The sequence below is a fragment of the Vombatus ursinus genome, unplaced genomic scaffold, assembly GCF_900497805.2.
Source record: "Vombatus ursinus unplaced genomic scaffold, bare-nosed wombat genome assembly UNPS02014786.1, whole genome shotgun sequence".
Classification (NCBI taxonomy): domain Eukaryota; kingdom Metazoa; phylum Chordata; class Mammalia; order Diprotodontia; family Vombatidae; genus Vombatus; species Vombatus ursinus.
In genome coordinates this window covers 46660427-46688392 of record NW_020954564.1, presented here as the reverse complement: position 1 = coordinate 46688392, position 27966 = coordinate 46660427, and the positions used below count along the sequence as shown (strand labels likewise).

Below are 27966 nucleotides of genomic sequence, written 5' to 3'. Positions count from 1 at the left end.
AACACATCAGAACTGAAAGGGACATTATAACATAAAATGGTAAAACTGAAAAGAACCTTAAATCAGAGACCATGGAAGCCAAAGAAGAAAGGGACCTTAGAACATAGAATGTTAGAGCTTAGAACATAGTACATGGATCTCAAAAATCATGTTGTATGACAATCATTTTTGCAGAGGATAAAACAGAGTCCAATATGATTAAGTGACTTGCTCAAGATCACACAGGTCTAAGTAGAGGGAGGGCGTGAGGTCCATGGATCTGATACCCCAGACTATGCTTTCTGAGTCTAGCTAGAGAACGAATACCGTGTTTACAGGTGTATGAGACATGCCTAGTCTCCATTTGCAACAGAAATCTGGGGGCTCCCCTGCCGCGAAGAATCACGGTCCCCAGCAAGCTCTTCTGAAAATGGGGGTCGCTGTGGGCAGTGATGTGGCGGCTTATATGTAGAGGCTTGGTGTTCGGTAGGGCTTTTTCCCCCCTCCCCCCTCTGAGGAGGAAGCGGAGGCCGGGGCCGGGGGGCGGAGAAGAGCTCCCCAGATAGAAGCCGCCCAGGAGAGTCCTGCGCCCCCGCCCCCAGGGGCTGCCAGCACCGCGGAGCTGACTCTCCCCGGAGCTGAGCTGTAGTGCCGAGTATCAGCTGCCGGACGGGGTGCGGCTTATAGCCGGCCGGTGTTCGTCTGGGCAGGTGGGTCCCAGCGCCTATGACCCCGAGAGGGAGAGGGCCCAGGAGCCCCACAGGGCAACCGAGAGAGAAAGGAGGTGGAGGAGCAGGCAGGCTAGGGACTGGGGGTCGGGCGGGGTTGGATACCGGGACGGGGCGGGCGGATCCCGGGCTCACTCAGCTTCCCCCTACTGTCAGGGCCCCAGCTGCAGGGATTCCGGGAAGAGTCCTTCCAAGGCAGACGAGCTTTCTGGCTCTGGACTCTTGTCTTTGCTGCAGTTGTAGGGCTCTGTGTCTCTCGATGTCTCTGTCTCTCTCCCTGGCAGTGTCTCCCTCCCTGGATCTCATGTCTCTGTCCCTGTGTGTTTGTCTCTGCGTTTGCTGTTTTTGACTTTGTCTCTCTGGTTCTGACGATTGCTGCTGTTTGTCTCTGTCTCTCCATCTCTGCGTGCCCGTTTTAATGTCTCTGTCACTTGTATCTCAGTGTGTGTCTCTGCCTCCGTCTGTTTGTCTGTGTCCGTTTCCATCCCTCCCTTTCCCTGCTTCTGTCAGTGTCTCTGTCTCTCTGAATTCAATGTCTCTGTTTCCATGTCCTTTCCTCGGTCTCTGCTGTTTCTGGACGTGTCTCTGTGCGTATTATCTCTGTCTCTCACGTCTCTGTCATTGTGTGTCTCTTTCTGAATCTCGGTTGCTAACCCTTCACGTCTCTTTCTGCGTTTCTATGCCTTTCTTCGATACCCACTTCTCTCTCCAAGTCTCTGTCTCTGTCTCTCTTGTCTTTGTTTCTGCTTTTCTGCCTCCGTTGCCACCCTTCGGTCGTTACCCGTGTCTCTCTCTCCCACCCTGTCTCTGCCCACAGTCCTTGTCCTGCTTTGGGTACTCTGTTTCAGTCTCTGCTGTGTCTCTGTCTCCATTTCCATTCTTCCGTTGGCTCTACTCTCTCGTCCTTGTAATTTTGTTTAAGGTGCCTCCCCTAGCCCCCAAAGTCTCTATCTTTCTCCTATTGCTGTGCACCTGTGTTTCTTACGCCTCAGTTTCTCTCAGTGTCTGTGCCTCTCTTTAGACTTTTAACTCTGATCTCTGTCCGGAGTCTCGCTCTCCCTGTCTGCATGTATTTATTTCTGTCTTCATAACCATTCTTTGGTCTCTATCTCTCTTGGGGTCTTTGATTCAGTCAGCCCTAGTCTATAAGCCCTGGCCACCGAGGCTGGGCCTCTCCCCCAATCCCCTCTGAATGTCTCTGTTTCATTTTTTCGGCTTCAGCATCTCTATCTGGAGGCCATATTTCGGTGTTTCTACTCTCTCAGTCTCCATCTCTGATTCTGTGTGTGTGTGTGTGTGTGTGTGTGTGTGTGTGTGTGTGTTCTTCTGACTATTTTTCCGTTGTCATTTCTTAGGAATATCTGTCGCTACCTCTTCCAGCCTCTGTTTCCGAACGTGCACTGGCTCTGTTTCTGCTCTGGGTCTCTCTCTTTCTTCCAGAGATCTCTGTCTCTGTTCTGAATCTACCCGTAGACCACCCCTGTTTCTGCCCATTGTCACTATATCTGCCCTGGGTTTCACCAACACCAGCACCTATTCTGTTTTGCCACGATTTCAGGACTTGTCTCCCCTCATAGTCTCTCCCTCTTTCCTACTCCACCGCCCTTCCTTTTCTTCCAGGTAGCTGGTCCTCATCTAGTCCCCATCTAGCTAGAAGAGCGCTTGACTCGGTCTTGGGGGATTTTTGTTGCCAGAGGAGCTCATTGGCTTGCAAACTTCTACCTCGACGGCTCTGGCTGTCCCCCTGGCAAGGATCGAGGTCAGGCCCTATGTTGTGCTGTCTCTGGCTACTTGGATCCCCAGAGGCCCAGCTCGAAACCCAGTTTGAGTCCCCTTAGACTGCGCGCCCCGCCCGCCATCCCGCCCGCCCCCCCCCCCCCGGGGGCGGGAGAGGCGAGAGAAAAGGGAGGGAACCCCCCGGGGGGGGGAGGGCTGGTCTCTCCAGGGCCCCGCGGGGGCTATAAAGGCTCCGCAGTAGCCCTGAGCCACTCCTGGCTCTGCTGAGCCGCCGCCCCCTGCCCCTTCCCTGGTTCTGTACCCTCAGCCCCTGGGCTGCCAGTGATCGCTCTGTGGTGACTTTTCCCTATTCTCTCCCCCCACCCCCTCCAGGCAGCCGCCGAGGGCATGGACTATTCGTACGACGAGGACCTGGACGAGCTATGCCCGGTGTGCGGAGACAAGGTGTCCGGATACCACTATGGGCTGCTCACCTGCGAGAGCTGTAAGGTGAGCTGCCCCCGCAGGCCGACCGCCAGATTGAAAGGGATTCGGACGAACTCGGGGTGTGGGGGGAGGCCCAGGGGAGTCCTGGTGGGGTCACTGACAGGCAGGGATCTACAGCAAATGATCGTGAAGGGAGGGATGACGGCCAGGCAGCACAGTGACAGAGGAACTCTGGTCAAGGTGGGTTAGCAATGGGGAAGGAGAGAGATAAGGACCCTCAAGAAGTAGCAGAAAGGACCAAGGGCCGCTAACTGACCCGGTCGACTGAGAAAAATGGAGAGGGCGAAAGGAGTGCTTTGGCCAGCTGACACAGTGGGTTGGATAGTTTGGGCCAGTCCGACGGGATCTGGCCTGGCCATCCAGGAAAGAGGGAAGAGGAGGGATGCTAACAGACCTGGTGTGGGGGGGGGGGGGTGAAGAAGAGGAATGTGGTTGGAAGGGAGGAGGAGTAACCAGTGGGTGCTCTGAGCTGTTGGAGTGACCAGGACAGGACCGCGGGTCGCTCGGGGCTAGGTTAGCCCAAGAAAGAGGAAGAGGACAGGGAGAGGGTGGGGTGTGGCTGGATCGCGGTAAGGACTGAGACAGACGGAGAGAAAAAGAAGGTGACAGGTGACGGGGGTATAAGAACCAACACTAAAGATGAACTTGCGGTGCTTAGGGGAGTCACTCAGGCACCGTGGCGGGACAGTGAGGTGACAGTGGCTTGGCCTTAACAGCGTTGGAAGCGCTGACTCTGGACAGCTCCTCCTTCCCACATCCACCTCTCCGAATGAGGCTTTGGTCCCGAGGGTGGCGGTGAAGGACCTAAGAGCCCCGAGGGATGGGACTGCAACCCTCTCACGACTCGCTCTGTAAGAGGCCCAGATTCCGTTGCCGTTTGAATCCAGCCCCACCACCCACCAGTCCCGAGTAAGGGCAAGAATAAATTTGGGATTCGTCAGACACAAGGTCTTCTCTGTTAACCTGTCTAGTATTCAGCTAGAAGTGGGTACCTGCCCCGTTCTGAATCTTGCCCGGTTTCCTGGGACCTGCGAAAGTCAATTGCGGAGAGCCTTTTTTCTCTCCAATCCCCTTAATTCCAGTCAGGAAGAGTCTGGGCTAGTTCTGGGAGCCACTGCCCTTCAAGGTCAAAAAGAGGTCCCTGGGGACACGGACCGTCACCCTGTCACCTCCTCGTACCTGGCTCTCACCCAACCTCGGGACCCGAATCTTTCCTCGGAGCTGCATAGAAGCCTTTTCGCTGCGTTCCGGTGCCGATTGCGCGCCGAGGAACTAGCCTGGAACAAGCTCCTCTGCCTGCGCAAAGAACGCTAGCTTCTCTTTCGCACAGCCCCTCTTTGGTCCGTACTAGTGTGTTAACCGCCTTCCCAGCTCCCTGCTCCGAGTGTCTCCTCACCCAGAGCTAAAGCAGTTCCCGGGGCACTCTGAGCTTCCTCGCTTTCCTGCTGACGTGTTCCAATCTCGGCCTAACTATGGAAACCCTGTTCCTCATTCTCTTTCCTTGTGTCTTCTTCCCCAATCCCCCCCCCCCCATATCCTCTCTTCTTTCCCTGTATATTCTTGCCTCTCTCCATTTCCTCGTTCTCGACTTCTTTTCCTTCTCTCTGTTTTCTCAAAGTACTTCCTTTTGTCCTTTATCCATATCCTTTCCCCAGTCCTCTCTCCAGCTCCCCTTCCCTTTTGCCGTGCCTTCTCCCCTATCTTTCCACACTCTCCCAACGTCCCCTCTCCTATCCCTAAGTCTCCTCCCCTGTCCCTAGGCGTTCTTTCCTCACCTCTTGGTCTCTTCACTCTCTTTACATCTCTTGGATTCCCACGTGCTTTCCTCACTCCCTAAATCTCTCCCCTTGTCCTCTCTTCTCCATATAACCTCTTCTCACTCTCTGCATCTTTTCCTCTTTCCGGGGTCCTTTCCTTTTATTCTTGGGTCCTCTCCTCTTTCCCCACATCCTTTCCCATCTTCTTTTATCCTTTCAACTTTCCCCAGTCCTTTCTTCTCTTCCCTGGTCAGTTTCCCAGTCCTCCAGCGCTCCCTTTTTTCATTTCCTATCCCACTTTTCTCAGTCTTCTCCTTCATCCTCCTTGTCCTTTTTCATCTCTCAGAACCCTTTCCTCAGGCCTCTTCCTGTAATCTCTCTCTCCTCTTCCCCTCTTATTCTCTCCTCCCACAGTTTCTTCCATCATCCTCTCCCAGCTGCTTCTCCCCTGCGCAGGTGCTTTCTCCCCCTCCTCCCTCATCTGGCTTCCCCTCCCGGACTCGGGGGCTAACTGCCTCGTATCTCCTCGGGACACAGGGGTTCTTTAAGCGCACCGTACAGAATAACAAACACTACACGTGCACCGAGAGCCAGAACTGCAAGATTGACAAGACACAGCGTAAACGATGCCCCTACTGCCGCTTCCAGAAGTGCCTGACTGTGGGGATGCGGCTGGAAGGTGGGTGTGATTCCGGTCCCAACCCCAGCCCTAGCTCCTGGTCCATGTCCTAACCATAGACTCTTCTCTGTCCCTGCTTCCTCCTTCTCCAGCCCCACTCTGCAGGGTGTAGAAGGGGAGGAAGAATTGAGTTTATTGTAAAGAGAGAGGAGGGCTAGGAAAGCTGGTGAAGAGAGCTGGGAGGTTCCCAACTTGACCAGTTCAATGAGTGGGAGGGGCAGGTAGGTGATGGGGACCCTGGAGGAAGGAGACCTCAATGATAAAAAGAGAGCTTCTGACTGGAGTCTACATTGTTCTGGGGGTAGTGATCAGTACTAATCCTGACCTCTGGAGATCATAGGTGAATTTTCTGAAACTGGGTTTCATTAACTTACCAAGACAGCTAGTGTAGTGATAAGAGTCAGGGAAAATGAACCATTAAGTTTGGGCTCTACTTCTCCTAGCCCAGTGTGACCTTCCTTGGATAAGGAATCTGACATTTCCTTCTATGAAAAATGAGAGAGGTTGGTTTGGATGGAGCCATTTCCTGATTCCACATCGAAAATCCCTTCTGTCCAACTCTTGTGTTCTGTATTCTAAAGTCCTTTTCATTGATTCTCTATGGATCAAGGGACACTGATAAGCCTCCTCCCTTAAGGACTTTTACCTGAGTCTGGGAGAAAGACCCCAGTAGATTGGACAACTCAAATGTATGTATCATTTTAAGCTTTTCAAAGCTATTTCTTCAGCATGAGTCAGGGAGTGCAAATATTATTATCCCCATTTTACTGATGAGGAAACTGAAACTGAGAAAGGGGAAATGATTTGTTCATTGTTCACACAGCTAGCAAAGTGTCAGAGCTGAGAGTAGAACACAGGTCTATTGAATTCAAATCTATCACTTCTCTCACTATGGCACACTGTCTCTTGAGTATGAAAGAGTTAAAAAGCATAGGATGCCTTCTGGTATCCAAATCAGTTGTATTGGAACAGGGCTGGCATATGTAAACTTCATGACATGATCAGACTCTTCTTCCAGATATTGACATTAGAGATACATGATCATGTCACTGGCTCAAAGAAACCCATGTGGTATAGAGTTGGAACGTCTCACTTTGAGAACTAAATAGTTTGACTAAATTAGAAATCCATCGACTTGTCTATCCAAACACAACTTTACTAAGCACCTACAATGACTCATCATTGGGGGAAGTGGTGCAAAGATGAGTAAATAAATGAATAAGTCCTCTTTCCACAGGAAGTTTGTAGAAGGGGAGATGAGAATATGCAAATAACAAAAGTACACAAAAGAACTTGATAAGGCGATGAAGAAAGGCACAAACAAAATACTATAAGGACTGCTCAGAGGAAAGAAAGATCACTTTTGGTATGATAAGGGAGGAGAGGGAAGGGAAAGGGTCAGGAAATATTCCATGGAGGTAGCATCTGAGCTGAGCACTGAAGATGATCCAGAGAGGTTTCTTCAGACTGCCAAGCTGCAATGCTGACTCTGCTGGTTTTTACTGTGCTCCTCTTTACACAGGGGATATAAGAAATGGCACGAATCCATTTTCAAGCCCCTCCAAATTCCCTTTTCTCCATTGGGTGAGGGGAGAAGACAGAAAGTTCATAATTCACAACTCAAAGAACAATAGAATATGGGATGTTAGCACCAAAAAAACCTTAGAATTATAGAACATAGGTTGTTAGGGCTAGAGAAGACCTAAGAACATTAACTGTTAGAACAAAGAACTTTAAAGCTGGAAGATACCTTAGAAGTCACCTACTTTGGGGCAGCTAGGTCGTGAAGTGGATAGAGCACTGGCCCTGGAGTCAGGAGGACCTGAGTTTAAATCCTGCCTCAGACACATAATAATTTCTAGCTGTGTGACTCTGGGCAAGTCACTTAACCCCAATTGCCTCACTAAACAAACAAACAAACAGAAGTTACCTAGTTGGAGGCAGTGGGGTACAGTAGAAAGAGCATTAACATTGTAGTAAAAAGGACAAGGATTCAAATCTCACCTGACATTATTTGTGTGACCTTGGCCAAATTATTTCATTTCTCCAGAATCTAGTTTCCTCATCTATAAAATTAAGGGCTTTGGGTTAGATGATCTCTGAGATCCCTTCTAGTTGCTAAGATCTAAGATCTTCTTATCTTAGAAAGGTGATACAAGCTTTCAAGATCACAAAGTGATGTAACAGCCCATGCAGGACTAGGTCCCATGCCTGCTGACTTCCTAGTTAAGATGTTCCATGGCAGCACAATGCAGCATAATTACATGTATTCCTCAGCACAGGCTGGGAAGTGGGGGGGTGGGTAGGGGGCTGGGCAATACTGTCTCTGTGAGTCTCAGAAACAGAGGAGGGGATAACAGGGGAGATTCTAGAAAAAGGAAGAAGAGACCAGCCCTAGCTTTGACCTAGAACAGTGACTGATTGAGGCCTCTATTCATCTTGCTCCTTCTCTCCTTCCTTCCCTCCCCCTACTCTTCTTGGGCCAAGGGAGGGCTCTCCCAGTTCCCCATGAGGCTCTCAGTCGGTGCTGGGAGATGGCAGGGGAGGGGCGCAGAGTAGAGGAAGGAGGGAGGAGGAAATGCTGTGCTGCAGAGAAGCACCTGTTCCCAGCCAAGTGACACATTCTTGGGCTGTGGGAGGAACATCTGGCTGGGGACTGGAGAGGCCTTCCCGGGGGAAAGAGCTTCCAGAAGGGCTGGCCAGTGAGGCTGCCTCACTCAGGTTTGACTGAAATAGAGATCCATTTATGCATTCATTCAAACAAATGCTTACTGAGCACCTACTATGTGCCAGTCTTGTGCTGTAGGGGATACAAAGATGAGTAAAACCATTTCCCTGTCATCAGGGCTCTGACAACCTTCTAACAAGGAGGAGAGACATGTATACAATGTAATATAATATGCATTTATTAAGCACCTACTGTGTGCTGAGTACTATGTTCAGGGAGATACAAAGTATAGATGGGGAAAAAAAACCTGCTAGTATTCAGGGGAGCCCAAAACACTGATCCCTAGGCTTGATACAGGAAGGCTTTCCCTCCCATAGGGTAATGGGACATGTTGCTCCCTCCTCCCCTAAAAAAAGACACCCAGCAGCCCCAGACCCTTTCTGGAGTGGGAAAGAGGAGGAGTAGGAGCATTATTTCCCTATAATCCCCCACCCACATTTACTAAATTCTAGGAGAGCAGATCAGAGTTGGATTGGACAATCTGAGGCCCAGCGGAACAATTTATCTAGAAGTTACAAAGTGAAGTGGTTCCCAAACCTAGGCAGAGTCATATTCCTTAGAATGCCAACTATGGTGGATGGCCAGTCACCTAAAGTAAGATTTAGAAACTCATTTGATGAGTGAGTTTGGGTCATTTTTTAATGGAGAATATATGATACAGCTGTGAAACTATGGTTGGTAAGGCATTCTCCATTTAATTGAATCATAGTCAGAGAATGTCAGAGTTAGAAAGGACCTTAGAGTATAAATGTCAGAGGTAGCAGGAACCCTAGAACACAGACTATTAGAATAAGACCAGAGAATGTGGGACCATAAGGGACCTCAGAATACAGAATGATAGAGATGTAAGGGACTGTAATTCCATTCCATTCAACAAACATTAATTGCCTACTGTGTACAAGGCACTATATTAGGAAGTGGGTGTGGAGTTTGAGCAAGGACCAGGGGAACCTTAATTGAGGAAGTGGGAACTAAACTGAGCATTGAAGGGAGATGAAGATTCTGATAAGCAGATTTGAAGAGAGAGTTTACAGGTATGGGGAATGGTTTGTGTGAACGCATGGAGATAAGAGAGGGAGTGTCAGGTTCAAAGAATAGCTAGCGGTACAGTTTGGCTAGAATGTATAGTATTCCATGAAAGGGAATAACATGAAAGAAGAGCAGGAAGACTGGTTGGAACCAGATTGTTGTGGGTCTTGAATGAGGAGCTAAGGACTATGTATTTTATCCCAGAGGCTGTTGGGATCCAATGAAGTTATTTTGCACAGAGGAATGATATGGTCAGGATCTGGGATGTTAGAACAAAGAATCTTAAAACTGGAACACAAAGCTTCAAACATAGAACACTAGGGTCAAAAGGACCCTTAGAGATCATGTAGTTCAATGCTTTCATTTTGTAGATGAGAAAACTGAGGCCCATAGAGAAGAAATGGCCTGTCATGCAGTAAGTTAGTTGCAGATCTGGAGTATCATACTTTCATTTCTTAACCTCTAAGAGTCAGGGTGGAGGCGGGGGATGGAGATTGAGGAGAGAAGTTAAGGGACGCCCAGGTGGCTTCTCTCTGATCAGTCTAGGAGGACTTCTTAACAAGATCCCTCTTGCCTTCTCCATAGCTGTTCGGGCAGACCGAATGCGAGGTGGGAGAAACAAGTTTGGTCCCATGTATAAGCGAGACCGTGCCTTAAAACAGCAGAAGAAGGCCCTGATCCGAGCCAATGGATTCAAGCTTGAGACGGGTCCGCCCATGGGACCTCCTCCACAAACTGACTACCCCTTGGCACCAGCCCTCCACCCAGGGGCCAAGAGCTTGGCACCTGCCCCACCTGCAGGGCCGCCTGGTGACTATGAGCGGGGCCCCTATGGTCCCCCAGGTCTACCTATGGCAGTGCCCACTCATGGCCCATTAGCTGGCTACCTCTACCCTGCCTTCCCTGGCCGCGCCATCAAGTCAGAGTATCCAGAGCCCTATGCTAGCCCCCATGAACCAGCCCCGCCCTATGGCTACCCAGAGCCCTACCCCAGTGGCCCTGGCCTGCCGGGGGTCCCAGAGCTTATCCTCAAACTGCTGCAGTTAGAGCCTGATGAAGGCCAGCTCAAGACCCGAATCCTGGCCTGCCTACAGGAGCCTGCCAAGGGCCGGCCTGACCGGCCCACACCTTTTGGCCTCATGTGCAAGATGGCTGACCAGACCCTCTTCTCAATTGTTGAATGGGCTCGGAGCTGTGTGGTCTTCAAAGAGCTAGAGGTGAGTGGCCAAGGTCAATGGTCCCCTTATGCTTTTCCTTCCTCCCCTCTCCCCCAGCTTCTCTTCTTTCTTCTCTCTTTTCCTCTTTTCCAATCTCTTTCTTTTCTCTCTCCTCTCCTCTTTCTCTCTCTTCTCTCTCCCCTTTCCTCCCACATCTTTCTCCCTCCCTCCCTTTCTCCCTCTCTCAGTCCTTCTCCTTCCTCTCTTTCTCCTCAATCCCTTTCTCCCTTTCTGGTATCTCTCTGGGTCAGAAGTATGATGGTTCTAATGAGAACAATAAGTCCCCACCTGATAGTGTGATGCAGCATGGGAAGAGCATGCATTAGGAGTCAGAGGTGTGGGCTGGCTTTTCTGACTCTGTTACTTTTTAGCTGAGTGATGCCAGGGTAAGTGGCTTCTCTCCCCTGGGCCTCTGGGCAGCATCCTCCAGCTGTAAAATGGCAGGTGTGAACCTGAGTATCTCTAAGGTGCTTCCAGGTCTACGTTCCTATGACATGACAGAGAACAGAACCAACATTTATCTCTGTTTGCATTCCTGTTTCTTCTTTCCTTGCCTTCCTCTTTGACTTCTTCTCTCTAGCTCCCTCTGAGACTTCGACTGCCCCACTCCCTTTCCTCTCTTCTCTCATCTTCCTCTCTTTAGCTAAGTTTAAAAGGGACCTAGGAACCTAGGTGCCTTCCAGTTCTAATGTTAGGATCCTCATTTTCAGAAGTGGAAACTGAGACCCATAGGGATTAAGTGACTTGTGCAATCAGACAGATAGTAATTAGCAGTAATTAGTCACTATTTTTTGGGCCTTCTAATCTACTGCTCTTTCCAATATACCACTCTGTTTCTAATTTCTCTCTCTCTCTCCTCCATACTTCCCTCTCTTCCTTATTTTTATTTCCCCTTCCCTCTTTGATTTATTTGAATCATAGAATTGCATGATAAAGAGCCTCAGATGTCCTCCAGACCAATGACTATTCTGTCTATCTCTCCTGTTTTCTCCTTATCTTTGTGACATATACTGTGGTGATAAGAGCAATGGATTGGGAGTAAGGAGACCTGGACTGCAGTCTGGCTCTGCTATTTATTCATTATGTCATGTTGGATGAGTCATTACTCTTTGGGCCTCAGTTTCCTCATCTGTAAAATGAGGGGGTTGGAGGAGATGACTTCTAAGATGCTGCCCAGCTGTATGGTCTCTTGCATCTCTGCCATCTGTGATTCTCTGACGGAAGAGGTAGAACCAATTCAGAAGTTTCCCCTTTCCACAGCTTCTCTGAACACTGTGAAAGCCAGAATGGGATCCTGGATCCTTTTGGTTCTCTGTGCTTATGGAATGGGCTGTATTGTTGTGTATTCTCCTGCTTGGCTGGCTCTGCCCACAGCTGGAGAACAACACAGGAAAGGACATGGCTTTCAAATCTTGGTGGCCTATGCAGTACAAAGTGGGAAATTTCCCTATGGACCATTGAGTATGGCTGATATTTGGGTTTCCAGGTTGAACTCTCTCCACATATACTGATCTTTGGGAGAGACTCATGTCGGAGGGAAATCATGGGGTGTGGTATCATGGCAAGGATTTGTAGGGAATTAGGGAGGGCATTTTTACTAACCTTTGCCTCTGATTCCGCATTGTTATGTGGGAGTGACCTAATTTATAAAAATTAAATTTGTTTTTCCCATGCAAAAATATATTTTCTCTTTTCTACCTCTGCACACCAATTGAAAAAGAAAAAAACAACTTTGTAACAAATATGCTTAGTCAAGCAAAAATTCCTGCACTGACCATATCTAAAATATACACATATATATGTGTGTGAATGTGTGCACACATGGGCTACATTCCTATGTTGGCTATGTCTAACACATACATACACATATACATACATGTTTATTGTATGTATGTACATATGTGTTCAGATATGTATTGATTTGTGAATGTATACACACATCTTTACATATGTATATATAATGTTATTATTAAATATTATATATGTTACTGTATACATTGTTCCACTGGTTCTGCTCCCTTCACTCTGCATACAGTTCATAATCTTCCCAGGTTTCTCTGACCCTGGGGTCTTGAAGGCTGTGTTAAGGTGAGCTCTAGTCCTACCAACCTAAAAAGGCCTGGAACAAGCTTGTTGATGGACTGTGCATCTGTGTCCCAGGACCAGTCTCATGAAGTATGGGACAGACAACTTATTACTGAGTTGGCTGCATATGGATGAATTTTCTGGCCTTAGCAATCCTCAGGGGAAAACTACCTAGTCCTAGAAGGGTTGGTGCATTGGTAGAAGGAGTCATTGTGGTGTACTGGAAAAATCATTGGTTCTCTGGAGTCAGAGAACTTGGGTTCAAATCCTACCTTTGATGTGGTGGGAATGACAGGTTGGGCAAGTCACTCTGCACCACAGCATTCTCATCTATAAAATGAAGGTTGAGATTAGATGGCGTTTACTGTCCCTGCCTGCTCTATGTCTATGATCCTATGAGTTCCTACAGAAATGAGTCTTCCATGTGCTAAAGGAATGGGAATGAGGAGAATGGGGCAATTGGGATCTTCCTACTGATAATGTTTCTGGCAAAGGCAGCCTGGCCTCCATGTGGTATTGTTCCTCCAATTCCTGGGCTGATTCTCTTCCATTCCCTGTCCCTCAGGTTGAGATAAGAAGAAAGGCAACAGGAACAGTAGAGACACAATAAAGAACTTCCCAGTAAGATGGAAACTTCCTAATAAGATGGAATGGGGTTCTTAGGGAGCTGCTGGGAAAGCCCATGCCTACCACTTAGAGACCAAGGAGAGGGACAGGATAAATAACTTCAAGAGGGTGCCTCTGGGGTCTTACACTTTATCTGTTTTGACATGCTGCATTTTCTCTTTCTACACATTTGGCCTAACATTCTAAGGTGCAATATTCTATCGCTGAGGCGGGAAATAAGATAGATGTCTGCACCCTACCAGCTTTCAGAGATTCAGACTCTGCTGATTTCAGGCAGACGAGGGCGGGGGGTGTCTCTGTGGGCAGTGACTGTTTGTCTCAGTCCTATCAGTGTTTGCTTCCCATGCCAGCCAGGATGTTGTTGTTCCTGGACCTGGACTGTAAACAGTGAGGCCAAACTGGGCTCTGGGGCTGGATCAGCCTTGACTGGCTCTTGTCTGGGCTGATGGCTGCAGAGCCACAGCTTCCTCTGGGCATGCAGGGTATAGCTTGATGTCTGTCCTGGGAAAAAGAGGGCAGACCAAAGACCCTATCTGCTCACAAGACTGGAGTGGGCTGGACTATGGGATAACATCTGCTCTTGGGTGGGGGTGAGGACCATGGGAGGGGCATCATTTACTATCTTAGATACCTGGGCTGTGGGCTATCATATCCAGAGGCCATGGTCCATCATGGGAGTAAGAAGGTCGGGGGTAAAGGAGGTGTCTGAAGATATTCTTTGTCCTGGTCTCTCTGTGGCTGCTGGAATGGAAGTTGGCTGATACAGCCCTGGAGGCCTTGGCATAAGCTGTGTTTACTAACATAAGCCATACTTCATATCTGAATGGGGACTGGCATGGAGTTTGGGGAAGCTGTGAGGTGGGGTCAACTAAGTCTGGAAATGTTATAGGTGGGGGAAAGAGAGTCCCTGGGAAGGCAAATCATTTCTTCTGTGAAGGACCCTGGCTTCTTTCACATGTCCAGGCCTCAGCTGGAGGCATCTAGAGGGCAGCAATAGCAGGCAGACCTGGGGTTTATATAGCTCTGTATTCCAGTGCAGGGGGTGGGTAATAAGGTGCCATTCCCATGAGTGTTTCCATCCAGGAGAAGCAAGGCTTTCTGCCTACTTCGGTGAGTGTTTTTTCCTATTCCATTGGCTGGGCCTTCCTGCTTCCTGTCTCCTCTGCCAGGGTCAGTATTAAGCCCAAGAAACACCATTTGTAATATCCTACAATATTCTTAAAACATTCATAGTGTTCTACACCATTGGACAACATGCATAGTGTCATACATAATTCTTAAAACAGCTATGCAGATAAGTACCATCCTGGCGTGCAGAATGCTCTCCCCAGCTTGGCCTACATGCACATTCTTTCCTACCAGCCACCAGGAACCTTATGGGGGTAAGCAGCCTATGAAATCAGAGGTTTGGATGAAGGCGAGGGCAACTGGAAGGTTCTGCCCCATTCCTTTACGTGGCAGAGCATCCCAGACCCCACCCTTCACTCTCTTTCAGGAGGGTTGTACATAATCTACTCCCCTGAATACATCTGTTACACAGGCAGCCCCCAGGAAGAGAGACGACTTTGACTCATAGGCTGTTAGAGCTGACAGGACTTTAGAAGACAGGATGTCAGACCACAGAGTGTTAGGAGAAGGAGTCTTAGAACATAGTAGCAGAAGAGACATAGGACATAGCATATTAGAGCCAGAGCCAGAAGGAACCTTGGGACATAGAACATAAAATCTTAGAGCTGGACTGAACCTCTCCTGAGTGACAGGTGAATGCTTATTCCGCTAAGGTTCTTGGGAGCAAATTCATGCTAACTTCTTATGTTCAAATGGCCTGCCCACTGCTGTTGTGCCTACTGCCCAAGAGAGTTCCAGCCAATCTCCTTTCTGCTCAGGCCCTGGGCAAACCTTGTGTTATCTTGAAGGCTGGAGAAGAAGGGGAGGAGGTTGGAAAGAGAGCAAGGAAGGGCCATGGGAGGGGGAGGGTTATGGCTAATAGTCCCTTTTGACATCAGTTCACACTCCACGTCTGGCCTTTGAAGCCCCCCAGAGCCACGATTGGCAACAGATTTAACTCCCCAGATATATGGTTTCATTTAAGGGGCAGTAATTCTGTCAGTCTGTCTCTGACAAATGAGCCCCCTGCCTGCCACTCTGTAGGGCCAGCCGGGAGCATGTCAACCACCCGAGAATTACAGACCCGAGCTGGCCTTCGGCAAGGAGACTAATCAGAACATGGAGGGTGCAGGGGGCTCTGGGGGCTGGTCTGCTGTGAGAGGGCCTCGGCAGGCCAGGGGTGGGGGCGACGGGAGCGAGGTCAGCGTGACACCCATAAATACCCTTCTGGAACGAGACGGGATGAGATGTGTCAAGGTGCAGGGAAGATTTGCAGCCTTCCCTGGTCCAGAGAGGAGGACTTGTAGGCTGCAGGGAGTGGGGCTGGCCCAGGGGAGTGGTGGCCAACTTTGTCCTAGGGGCTATAAATTGCCATTTTTATATATATTTCGGAGGGGAGGTAGGGCATGCACACGGGGACAAGAGAATAACCTTTAACTTGAGCCTCATGAAGGTTAAACCAATTGTCTTTGGTTAAATGAGGGTCCCAGCCACCTGCCTTCTAACAGACTCACAGAATCATGTAATGCTTGAGCAGACAGGGGCCCTAGAACATAGAGTGTCAGAGCTGGAGGGGACCTCAGAACATAGAATGTGAAAGTGTGTGATGGGGGGGAGAGACTTAGAGATCATCTGGTCCATCTCCCTCCACATTTATAGGACGAGGAAACTGAGCCCCAGTGAAGGGAAATGACTCACCCAAGATCTCTGTAAATGAATGACAGAGATGCGTTGGAGCCAGTTCAGTCATGCTGAGCTGATTGTTAAATTTTCAGTGTGAGCATTTACACCTCAGAAGTCAACAAATGCTGACAAATCAGGGCTTGACTTCTGGTTTTGTTGATTGTCTAGATTTAAGAAAGTGGTGGAGAAAATGCAAATAACATAGTAGATTAAAGTATAATGTGGCCTTGCCCCCCACCCAGTTGTTTGTTAAACATTTCCCAGCACATCCCTGACTACGGCTCATGTCTTTTGACTCCCAGGCTAGTGATCTTTTCCATTTCATGCTGTGTTGATTGACTGAAGGCTCCATTTGTCCATCTCTTAACTAAGCATAGAAGTGAGTCAAAATTGAAGCAGGAACACGAGGCTGAAATGTTTCCCTTGCTGTCACTCCAAGCATAATTATAATGGATGGGGTTAGGGCTACCCTGCCCTTTACATTAGACTGTGAGAGACAGGATACCTGGATTCAAGTCCAGTTGTGTGACCTTGGGGAAGTTACTGACTCTTTCTGGACCTCAGTTTCCTCATCTTTATAATGGGGATAATCATCCTTCCACTGCTTCCCTCATAGGGTTGTTATGGAGAAAGCTCCTATTATTATTTATATAGCAGTACCTCTCCCAGCTATAGCCTCATTCTATCCTCAGAGCCACCTTATGTGGGAGACAAGGATTATTATCCTCATTTTATAAAGAAATTGAGGTCCAGAGAGAGGAAACAATTGATAGGATTCATGGCAGAGCTGGGAATAGAAGCCAGGTCTCCTGTTTCCCATCCCCAAACTTTTTGTCCTAAGCTAAGGAGGGGTGGGGTGGGGCAGAGCTAAGCTTAGGAGGAGTAAGATCTGAGCTGGCTTTTGCCAGCACTGATCTCTGGGGCAGGAGTTTGTGTATGGTAGCTGTTCTGGGGCTTCCACATGCCTGGGTCACAGTGACCCCTTCCCCCTATACTGGCTTGAGGAGATCTTTTTTATCTCCCATCTCATTCTGCTCCAGCACTAATAGCGCTGGGGGTTGAGGCTCTCTCTCTATCTCGAGGGCTCTGGCTCTGAGTTTCCCAGGTCAGACTCCATAGCATCATGGGGTCTTAACCATGAACCTTCGGCTGGCCAATGGTCCCCTGTTTTATGTTCTGTATGGTGTCCTGTTCAGTTGCTGGAGTTGGGCAGTGGAAGAGAAGGGAGAGGCAAGATGGGGAAGGAAGAGGAGGAGGCTGAGAGAGTGAGGGAGCACACACTGTCCCCTCTACTTAGCACTAACCTCTGCCTGATTCAGCTTCTCCCCATGACAGGCAGGTAGGTGGTCTGACAGCCAGTCCTGTTAGACATAAGGGATTTAGCCACTGTGAGATGGCCATTCTTGAACAGTACATTCTCATTAGGAGTCAGAAAACCTGGTTTAATTCACTATGTGACCTTGGGCTGGTCCCTTCCTCTGTCTGAGCCTTTGTTTCTCCATCTGTAATACGAGGGATTCAAACCAGATCATCTCCCAAGCTGTCTCCTAACACTAATATCTCAGAGCACATGGTCTTATGTTCTGAGGTCTTTTTCATCTCTAATATTCTATGTTCTGATTTTCTATTGTTCTGAGATCTTCTGAAACTAATATTCTATGTTCTGAAAGCTGTCCTAACCCTAACATTTCATGCTATGAAGTGTCGTCCAGCTCTAACAAATATTCTGTGTTATAAAGGCTGGGGATGAGGAGGAGTCACTGGGTCTGAGAGTCTTTGAATGTGGGCCTGAGGGGCTATAAGTTTGAGAGGGGGATTCAAACCCAGGTCTTTTGACCCCTGCTCTGGTCTTCCGTCTACTACATTACAGCTGCCACCCCAAATCATACCTGCCCTAAAGGCCTCCCCTGCAGATTCTCTGGATACAGAGCTGGGGTTCATAGCTTGTGGTCTGCCCTGATAATTGATTGTCTCTGTGTCTCTCCGACAGGTGGCTGACCAGATGAAACTTCTGCAAAATTGCTGGAGCGAGCTGCTTGTCTTTGACCACATCTACAGACAGATCCAACATGGGAAGGAGGGGAGCATTCTGCTGGTCACTGGCCAGGAGGTACCACTTTTTCCTCTTTCCCACTCCCTCCTATAATCTCCACCTTCCTTGTCCTCTCCCCCGTTCTTGACAATACTTTGGGGCCTGCCATTCTCTAGGACAGGGGCGAGGAACCTTGAGGCCACATGTGGCCCTCTAGGTCCTCAAGTGCGGCCCTTTGACTGAATCCCTGCTCTAGGATGTACATGCTGGATGTGAAGTTCAAAAGGAGAAGATTCCAGGCAGGAATAGAATTTTCTTTCAGTTCTCTGTTCTATTCCATTGTTGTTTTTTTGTTTTGTTTTGTTTTGGCTATTCTCGTTCCAGATATTTGAGGTACAGTCCCTTCTATATGTCTCTAACTTTGTATATTCTCTCCTTTCCCCCTTAGCTCCAAGAAACAGAGGCTGGGTTTCTCAAGAGAATTTTAGTGTGATAATTAATAATAATACTAATAGATTTCCATAGTACTTCATTTTTCCAAAGCACTATGGATCTATGTGGGTTGTGTAGGAATTACTAGCCTCATTTTACAGATGAGAAAACTAAGGTTTGAGAAGGGAAATAACTTGCTCAAGCTCTATCAATGACATGAGGAAAGGAACCCAAGTCTGTTGACTTCAAGCCTAGGGATCTTTCCGTGACACTGAATAGAAGGACACCAAAGTGGTAACTGCCCAGTGGCGATATCACAACAGATCCTGCAACACAGACTATTACAATATGGAGTCTCAGAGCTGCAAGGGATCTTTGAGGACACCTAGTTCAATCTCTGTTCCACAAATGAATCCCTTCAATGCCATGGCTCAGAACTTGCCATGGAATCTCCATCACAACAAATCCAGCGAGAGAGCTTTATGCTCAAAGGGTGTCTTGGTCCTCTTTTACCAAGCCCCCAGCCGCCTCCTCATTTATAACCTTACACATGGCAGTCTCAGAGATGAAGTCTTAATCCTCACCAGCATCATTTATCTCCCAATTTGGGGGCTTGACTTGGAAAAAAGTAAATAAATATGCAGTGTGTGTGTGTGTGAATTATTGTATCATACGGCAGCTAGATGGTTCAGTGGATAGAGTGTTGGACCTGGAGTCAGGAAGACCTGAGTTTAAATCCAAACTTAGACACTTAGTAGATGTGTGACCCTGGGCAAGTCACTTAACCTCTGTTTGCTTTAATCCACTGGAAAAGGGAATAAAAACCACTCCAGTATCTTTGATAAGAAAACCCCATAGACAGTATTGGTGTGCTATGACCCAAGGGGTCACAAAGAGTCAGGCACAACTGAACAACAACAAATTATAGATTTAGAGCTGGAATAATGGATTTTAGGGGTCATCTAGTACAACCTCCTCATTTTGCAGATGAAGAAACTGAGGCCCAGAGAGGGAAGTGATTTATCCAAGGTCATACAGAGGGAAGTAAGTTGATGAGCTGAAATTTGAACCCAAGGCTGCTTGACTACAAATCCAATGTGCTTTCCAGTGTGTTTGTGAGAACTTTCTGTGTATTTGAGACTATTTGGTATATTGTGAGTTTGCATATGTGTCTGTGGCCGTGAGTGTACTTGTGGCTGTGTGTCAGTATATATGTGGATACAAGTATGTATATCTGTGAGCTTAAGGTTGCAAATGTGTCTATGTGCATTCATGTGACATCCTGACTGTGTGGGGGAGAGTATATACATTGCAGCGGTGTGTGTGTGTGTGTGTGTGTGTGTGTGCCCTCGAGAGCCTTCTTGGAGCCGTGTGGTGGAAGGAGCAGAGAGCTGCAGGCCTGCTCCCGCCCCCTCGGCCTGCCTGACCCTGCTCAGGGAGCTGAGTCTGAGCCCAGCTCCCATTCACCAGGTACAATGATTCACAAACAACAGCAAACGGCGGCTCGGGGCTCTTTGTGCCTGGAGGGCCCTTCAGAAGCTGGCAGTGTCAGCTCTGGGTGCAGCCACTGATGCTTTGGCTCCTGCCTGCCTCAGAGGCCTGGGATGTGGCGGGGAAGCCGAGGGGCGGTGGAAGAAGGGATCAGGGGAGGGAAGACCTCATCGCTTCCCTGGGCCAGTCACTGCCTTGCTCTGGGCCTCAGTTTCCTCATCTCCAAAATGAAACGGCTGGATTAGATCGACGGTTCTCAAACTTTGTGGTCTCAGAACCCTTTTACAATCTTAAAAATTATGAGAACTGCACCCCCCCCAGGACTTCTGTTTATGTGGGATGTATCTATTAACATTTATTGCATTAGAAATGCAGATTAGTAGTATTATTATAAGCATAGTTTTGACCTTATAGACCCCCTGAAAGGGTCTCGGGGACTCCCCAGGGGTGGCCAAATCGCACTTGGAGAATGACTGGATTAGATGATCCCCATCCAGCTTTAAAATTTTGCCTAGTTCTTGTCTTCACCCTGGGAAGATTAAATTTAGGCAGTTCTGGATTATATACTGTTAGTAGGATTTCTTCTTGTTTCTTCTCCCCTTCCCTCCCATATTTCTCTGGGCTCAGGAAGATTGTCTATCCTGGAGACCAGGATTCTAGTCCCAGCTCCATCACTAATTTGATATGTGACCTACAGTGAGTCATTTCACACCTCCAGGCCTTCAGTCTCCTTTGTAATATGATGTGATAGAAGTAACTTGGACAATTTAGGATGTACTTGGAGGGTGACCTCAGATTCTGTGGTGGATCCTGGGAAAGAGAGATTAGCTGAAGAAAGAAAAGGTGGGATTGAGGGAGAGAAGATGCCAAGGTATCTCCACTTCCTTGTCTCCTCATCCCACCCCAACATGTTTCCAGAGATGAGAGGCATTATCCTGGACCCTAGGGACAAGGAGTTCAGAACCTCAGAATGACAAGGTTCCCTACTGGGAGAAAGGGGATGGAGAAGGAACCTTGGCCTGATCCCCCATAGAACTGGATAGAGCGAAATAACCTCTTATGGTGGAAACAGCACTGTTCTGACTCAGAGGACCTGGAAACACTCCTAGGTCTGCCATTAACTCAATGGGTGACTTTGGGTAAGTCAATTCCCCACCTTAGGAGCTCAGTTTGCATGTCTGTAAATTGAGGATGTGGAGTTAAATGGTCCCTAGGGTACTCTCTCACGTTAATATTCTATGTTTAGTTCTAACATTTTGTGTTCTGAGAACTCTTCCCTAATATTTTATATTCTAATGACCCCTAAGTCTATTCTTTCTATGGCCTAACATTCTATATTCTAAGGTCCCTTCTAGCTCAAACATTCTGCATTCTTTTAAAAATAGATTTTTGTTGAGGTCTTTTTTCTCATATCATTTTCATTTCTGAATATCTATCCCTCTCTCTACTCTGTGAGCCTTCCCTTGTAACAAAGAAAAAAGGAGAAATGGGGAAAAAAGCAGTTCAGCCAAACTAACCTACATATATAGTCTGACAGTCCACACCCAAAGTCAACTTAGCTCTGCAAAGAAGGGGGAGATGCATTTTCTCATCTCTTCTTCCAGGACAAGCTTGGATGTTATAGTTACATGGCATTCTGTTTTGTTTTGTTTGCGTCAAACATTCTATATTCTAAGGGCCCTTCCATCTTTAACATGTTCGCAGGTCCCTTTGAGCCCTAACATTCTATTTTTTGACATTCTATGTTTCAGCTCAAATACTATTTTTAAGGTCTTTTTCAGGTCATTTGATGTTCTACGGTTCCCTCCAGATTTTTTTTTTTGGGAGGGAGTCTGGATCTCTGATTCCATTGGTGAAGGGAATTCTAGATAAGGGAATGTCGTTAACCAGTTCAGAAAAGCGGCTGTTCTGTAAGTTAGGATCTTAAAGAGTTGCTCAGAGGTCCCAAGAAGCGGTGACTCACCGGCGCCCAGAGTCACGCCCAGAGTCACACAGTTAATATGTGTTAGAGGCGGAACCCAAACCCAGATCTCTCTGACTCCAAGGTCAGGTTTCTATCCATTATGCACTGCTGCTGCCTCTCACCCCTCTATCCCAGACCCAGTACCTAGAAAACTTCTGAGTGATTTCAAATGAAATCAATCAATGGATAACCTGACCTACAAATTCTCTCTCCCTGCCCTCCCAGCCCAAACCTTCGCAGGCTACGTCTGTGCCATATTCAGGGACCGTAGTTTCTACAGGGGGTTGTGTGCTTGTTCATGAGTGGATGTGGGTGTGGAGGGGGAGGGGCTGAGATTGAAATTTTCAAGTAGTTGCAAGGAAAAGAGAATTAGGCCCTCCTGAATAGGGGTGGTGGTGTCTGTTGTAAATATACCTGTTCAGATCACAGATTTAGAGCCAGATGAGATGCTAGAAAGAGTCTAGCCTGGATGTCTCCATTTTGTAGATGAGACCCAAAGGAAGAACTGACATGACTAATATTCTCATGGCCGGGTCTCTGGCTTCAAATGCAGAGTGCTCTCTATTACATCACCTCACACAGTCCCTCCCCTTGATTTGACTACGAGACCCCGGTGGTTTCCTTCTGATCCTGAGTCCTGCTTCCTCTCACTCCAGGTAGACTTATCAACAGTGGCAGTCCAGGCCGGATCTCTTCTCCATAGCCTAGTGCTTCGGGCCCAGGAGCTTGTACAGCAACTGCACTCTCTACAGGTGGACAGGCAGGAATTTGTCTGCTTGAAGTTCCTCATCCTCTTCAGCCTTGGTGAGTGCACAAGCCGGGTGGGAGGGTGGGTGGGGTGGGACCAGGGTACTGGGTGGAGATGGGTGAGGGAGGTGAGGTAGTGGAATGAACAATGGATTTAGGAGTCCGAAGACCTAGGTTCTAACCAGAGTTCATTATGACTGTGGATGAGTTATTAACTTGTCTGGGCCTCATTTTCCTCCTCCGTTAAATGAAGGAATTGGACTTGATAATCTCTAAGGTCCCTTCCACCTCTAACTAAGATTTCTTCCACTTTGAATATTCTAATTTTTGTTTCAAACATTCTACATCTCCTGAAATTCCTTCTAGTGCTAAGATTCTCTTACCTAAAGTGCCTTCCAACTCTAATATTTCATGTTTCTGTGATATTGGACAGCTATTCCCTTCCTCCCCCCGCCCCACACTCAGGGGTCATTGTTCACTGGAAACCTCAGCCATTTGGTTTCTTATGGAGGAGTCAGGCAGGCATCTACCACCCACTGTCAATCAACTCTTCACAATGAGGTCTAGTTGTTTACCTTATATCCACAGCAATTTAGCAAGGATACACAGATGGTCTCAGCATCAGGCCACACTAAAGACATCTCTCTCTCACCAGCTCCACCCCCCCACCTTCTAAGAGACAGGGGGCTGGTCTGATACTTCCAATCCTAAGCCTTGGCTGAGGACCCAATATGGCTCTGCCATATTCCAAAATCCAGTAGGCTAACATAATTGAAGGTTATCAATGATTCTGGAGGGAGTTTGGGGATTTTGCACTGAATGTCATGATTGGAGTTGGGCAGGGACGTTCATTCATTCATTCATCTATTCAGCAACCGTTTATTAAGTAACATTTTGTAGAACCCAAACACCCAGGGCTGGGGAAGATGCAAAATCTAGAGACGTGATTCCTGCCTTCATGGAGTTTACCATTGAGCAGGAGAATAAGATACAAACACAGATACCTCGAGTACACAACATTATATGACAAATATATTGAAGTGTTATAAAATAGGGTACCATGAAAGGTTATCACCAAATTGGGGGTGGGGCTGAAGGCTTCTGGGAGGAGCTGGTGCTGAGTTGGCTTTCGAGGGCTGGGTAGGAAGTCATCTGGAGAAGAGGGGGAGGGAGGACCGAGGCAGAGGTTGGGGGCAGGCAAGCATAGACACATGAAGCATGGGAGTGCTGGGGAGCTGACCTGTCCAGCTTAGCTGGAGAGAAGAGAAGGCTGGGGATGGGGGGCGGGGGGGGGCAGGCACTCAAGGAAATAGGTTTTCTTTCTTAAATTGATCAATTCTGTCTTAACACAGCTGACACACATAAACAGACACACCAACAAACCACAAAGTGAGCTTCCTGAAAAGCAAAACAACACAAAGGAGTGTTTACAACTGATAGTAGGGAACTGCCCGCTTTTGTCATTTGCAGTTTGTTTTTAAAAAAAAAAGGAAATGCTGCTTGCTTTAAATTTTATAAGCCTGGGCAGCAACAACGTCACCCATTGTATTCAGCCAGAGTTTTGTTGCCATTTCAATATTGTCTTCTTTTACATAGTTGTAGTCACGTGTGAATGTTTTCTTCTCCTCAGCTTTGCTCGCTTCCCTTTGTATCACTTCATTCCAGTCTTCCCATACGTCTCTGAATTTTTCATATGTTATGTGCCTTTCCCAGCATCCCAATGGGCCCCTCTTTTTTGGGACCTGTCCTTCTATTTTCTTTGGTGTAGAGAACACTCAGTGAGGAAACTCTCACTCTCACTACCAAGGCAGGTAAACATCGGCTTAATTTAATTTAGAGAATTAGACAGTTGCCTGGGGCAGGTAGGTGGTATCGTGCTTAGAGTGCCGGACTTGGAATCTGGAAGACCTGGGTTCAAAGCCAGCCTCAGATATTTACCAGTTATGTGACCCTGGGCAAATCACATGACCTCTCAGCCTCTGTTTCCCCATCTATAAAATGAGGGTAATAATAGCATCTACCTCACAAGGTTATTGTGAAGATCAAATGAGTTAACATATTTATATAAAGCCCTTTGCAAACTTTAAAGCAGTATATAATGCTGTTATTTCATTTTTTAAAAATTAGTGACTAGGGTCAATATCCAGTACATGTTAGATGCAGGACTCCAACCCAGCTCTTCCTGATCACAAGGTTTAGTGATAGGCTACCATTTATTTTTGCCTTAAGAACAATATCCCATTACATCAACATATCTCAATTTATTCAGTCATTACCGAGTTGTTGAGCATATAGTTTATCATCTTTTTGCTATTCAAAATAATACTGCTATAAATATTTTTGTAAAGATCAGTTTTTTTCTTCCTGTTTTAACCAGCTTGTGGGAGGGGTGTGTGTGTGTGATTATGGGTACATATAATTGAGAATGATTACAAGGGATATTTATCATATGAGATTGTTTATAATTGAGCTTATTGGGGTGATTTGGGGAGTATATGATTGGGGGTGATTTGGATGTATTTATAATTGGATGATGATGGAGGTATATGTAGTGAAGGGGTGATTGAAAGGAAGGAAAGTGTGTGTGTGTGTGTGTGTGTGTTGTAGGGGAGTAATTGTGTCCTATCTGCAAGTGTGGGGAAGGGGGAGTGAATAGATGACTTAGAGAAGGTAGAGGTTATTTTCTAAGGATGAAAGTGTATGGCAGGGGTGGAGGACCTATGGCCTCGAGGCCACATGTGGCTCTCTAGGCCCTCAAGTGTGGCCCTTTGACTGAATCCAAACTTCACAGAAGTGAAGAGGTTCAGAATGATAAAGTTACATGACTAAAGTCACATGTCCTATTGATTGACTAGTAAATGGATTTAACCACCGGATTTAATTTCCCACTATACTATATATGGATCAGCAGCAAGGTCTGGCCAAGAGAGGACTTCAGACTTTGATCAATCTGCTTAATTTCCTTAAGTCTTTGGGGAATGGTGAGTTCTGTTCTTCCAGAAGAACTACTTCTTATTTTGACATACCCCAGGCTACTGAGTTGTGAGCAGAAATGAAGGTGCTAAGGGTCAGTGGCATATTGGAAATCATGCTGAATGTGGAATTATTAGAAGATGAAGGTTCAAATACCAGTTCTGTTGCTACGTGACCTTGGACAAGTCACTTCTTTCCTCAGTATTTTCATCCATAAGATGGGGACAATGTGACCTCTGCTACCTTCCCATTGGGTTATTGTGAGGATCATATGAAATAATGTCAGTGAAAATCATAAGATCATAGATTTAGAGCCAGAAGGGAACTTACAGGTCATCTAGTCCACATTTCTCATTTTACAGATAAAGAAGTAGGTAAAGTATTTTGTAAATCATAGCAACAACAATAATGATTTACATTTATATAATATTTATTTTACAAAGTGGTATATAAATGTGAGAGTATAGTATAATGAAAACAGCACCATATTTGTAATTTGAAGACATGAGTTGAAATCCCAGTTAAACTATTTACTAGTTGTTTGTCCTTGGACCCCCTCTGGGCCTCAGTTTCCTCTTGTATAAAATGGGAGGTTTTGTTTAGGCTCCTTCCTATTCTAATTCATGTAATCCTAAATTATTATTATAATTGGCCCCATGCCTGGAATTTCCCTAAATTCCAGAAGTGAGCCATATAATTCCCAATCGAGTGGAATCCCTAGAGAGGACACAAGGATGGGGATGGGGGAGACTGCCCCCAGGGGAGAGGAGAAGATATCCTTCACAGATAACCGCCTCTTCCCCTGTCCAGGAAAGAACTATGGGGCATCAGCATCTCAGTCGGAGGAGGTCTTTGGACCAACTTGGGGATACATCTGCTCATTGCCCTGGGTGCCGCCCTCTTGGGCTCCTGGCCCAGGACTTCTGTGTTTCCACGATTAACTCCCTTCTGACCCAGACTAAATATCCCAGAATAAGTGGTGGCAAAGAAAGCGCCTCCTTGTCCCATCCCCCCAACTCAAATCCTTTCTCTGTCTCACCAATCTTTTTCTCCCTTTCTCTGGGCTTAAAGTTCTGTAACCTGCTTCCCTCCCCCCTCCGCCTCCACCTCCACATTTCTGCCCAGACTGATCTGATAACATCTGTTGGAGTCCTAGCCTCTTCCTTCCATCCTCCCACACTACCCCATTTCCTACTCCTGTAACTTGCTCTCATTGCTATAACACTTTTTAATTTATTATTAATTATTATTAATAGAATTGTCAACGTTTCTATAGGGCATCCAGTCTAGAAAAAAAAAGTTCCCCTCACAAGTCCATGAGGTATTTAGGGCAATGTTTATCCCATTTCATGAATGAGGAAACAGAGGTTCAGACTAGTAAAGTTACTCGACTGAAGTCACATGACCCTGATCAGCTGGTAAGTGGATTTAACCTCTGGATTTAATTTCCCACTATACTATATATGGAGCAACATCAGAGTCTGGCCCAAAGGAGACTTCAGAATTTGATCAATCTGCTTAACTTCCTTAAGGACTTAGGTATCCTTCTATATCACATCTCCTCTAGTCCACTTTGGGTGAGTATTTCAGGTCTGGTCAGTTTCCATCTTTGCCCCTAAGGCACTCCTCCAAGATGGAACCTTAGAATACAGAATTTCAGAGCAGAAAGAGACCTTAGAACGTGAGAAGTGAATAAAAGATAGTTGGAATATTAGCCCATATAATTTTCATAGAATCATATCATTTACAGCTTGAAGGGGTCCTATACATAGGCTAGAAGAGGAAAGACCTTTAGGCTATAGGGAAGGGAAGGAACTCAGAAGCCATTTCTCTCCAACCAACTTATTTTTACAAATTAGAAAAACCCAGGGTGGTTAAGTCCAAGGTCACAAAGGCAGTAAACATCAAAGGCTGGATTTGAACCTGGCTCCTTTAATTACAGTCAGCAGTCTATATTTTACCTTTCCTGATATCCCAAGGGTGAAATCTCTCTCCGTCTCCCTCTCCCTCTCTCTCTCTCTCCATCCATTCACCTATCTACACATGTATACATATATACATATATGTATATATACACATGTATACACATACAGATGTGTATATACACATATATAATCTATATATCCCATGAAATTCTCCTTAAGTTGTGACAAAGTCAGGACTAGAACCTAGATCTCCTGATTCCTAGCCCAAAACCCTTGTAGCATTCCACACTGCTAAACTCAACCACTCCCTGTTACCCTTTCTCCCACCGATCAGAACTTAGCAAACTTGTGGGGGCGGGGTGTCTTCTGGACCCTTACCCCTTTTCCATATTTCCCCCTGGGAAGCCGGACTGGGCAGCCTCTGGGTGGGAAGTTTTGAAGACAAGTCAGGGGTTGACCTAACTGGGGAGGATGAACCCATAGCAGGCAGAGGACCTGGGGTTGCAATCACCTCTGTCTGCCTCCCCCCTCTCCAACACCCGGCAATAGCACAATCGAAGC

At 47.0% G+C, this 27966-nt stretch overlaps 1 protein-coding gene across 1 annotated transcript in view; it reads left to right on the top strand.

Moving 5' to 3' along the window:
- The first annotated feature begins 623 nt into the window (after nucleotides 1-623).
- Nucleotides 624-27966, top strand: part of LOC114047121 (steroidogenic factor 1) — a 42984-nt gene continuing 15641 nt past the window's right edge. The window contains exons 1-6 of the mRNA XM_027867862.1: nucleotides 624-689; nucleotides 2817-2933; nucleotides 5225-5366; nucleotides 9709-10340; nucleotides 17833-17952; nucleotides 22417-22564. Of these exons, the coding sequence (XP_027723663.1) occupies nucleotides 2832-2933; nucleotides 5225-5366; nucleotides 9709-10340; nucleotides 17833-17952; nucleotides 22417-22564 (1144 nt within the window). The 5' untranslated portion in view covers nucleotides 624-689; nucleotides 2817-2831. The remainder of the gene's footprint in view (nucleotides 690-2816; nucleotides 2934-5224; nucleotides 5367-9708; nucleotides 10341-17832; nucleotides 17953-22416; nucleotides 22565-27966) is intronic.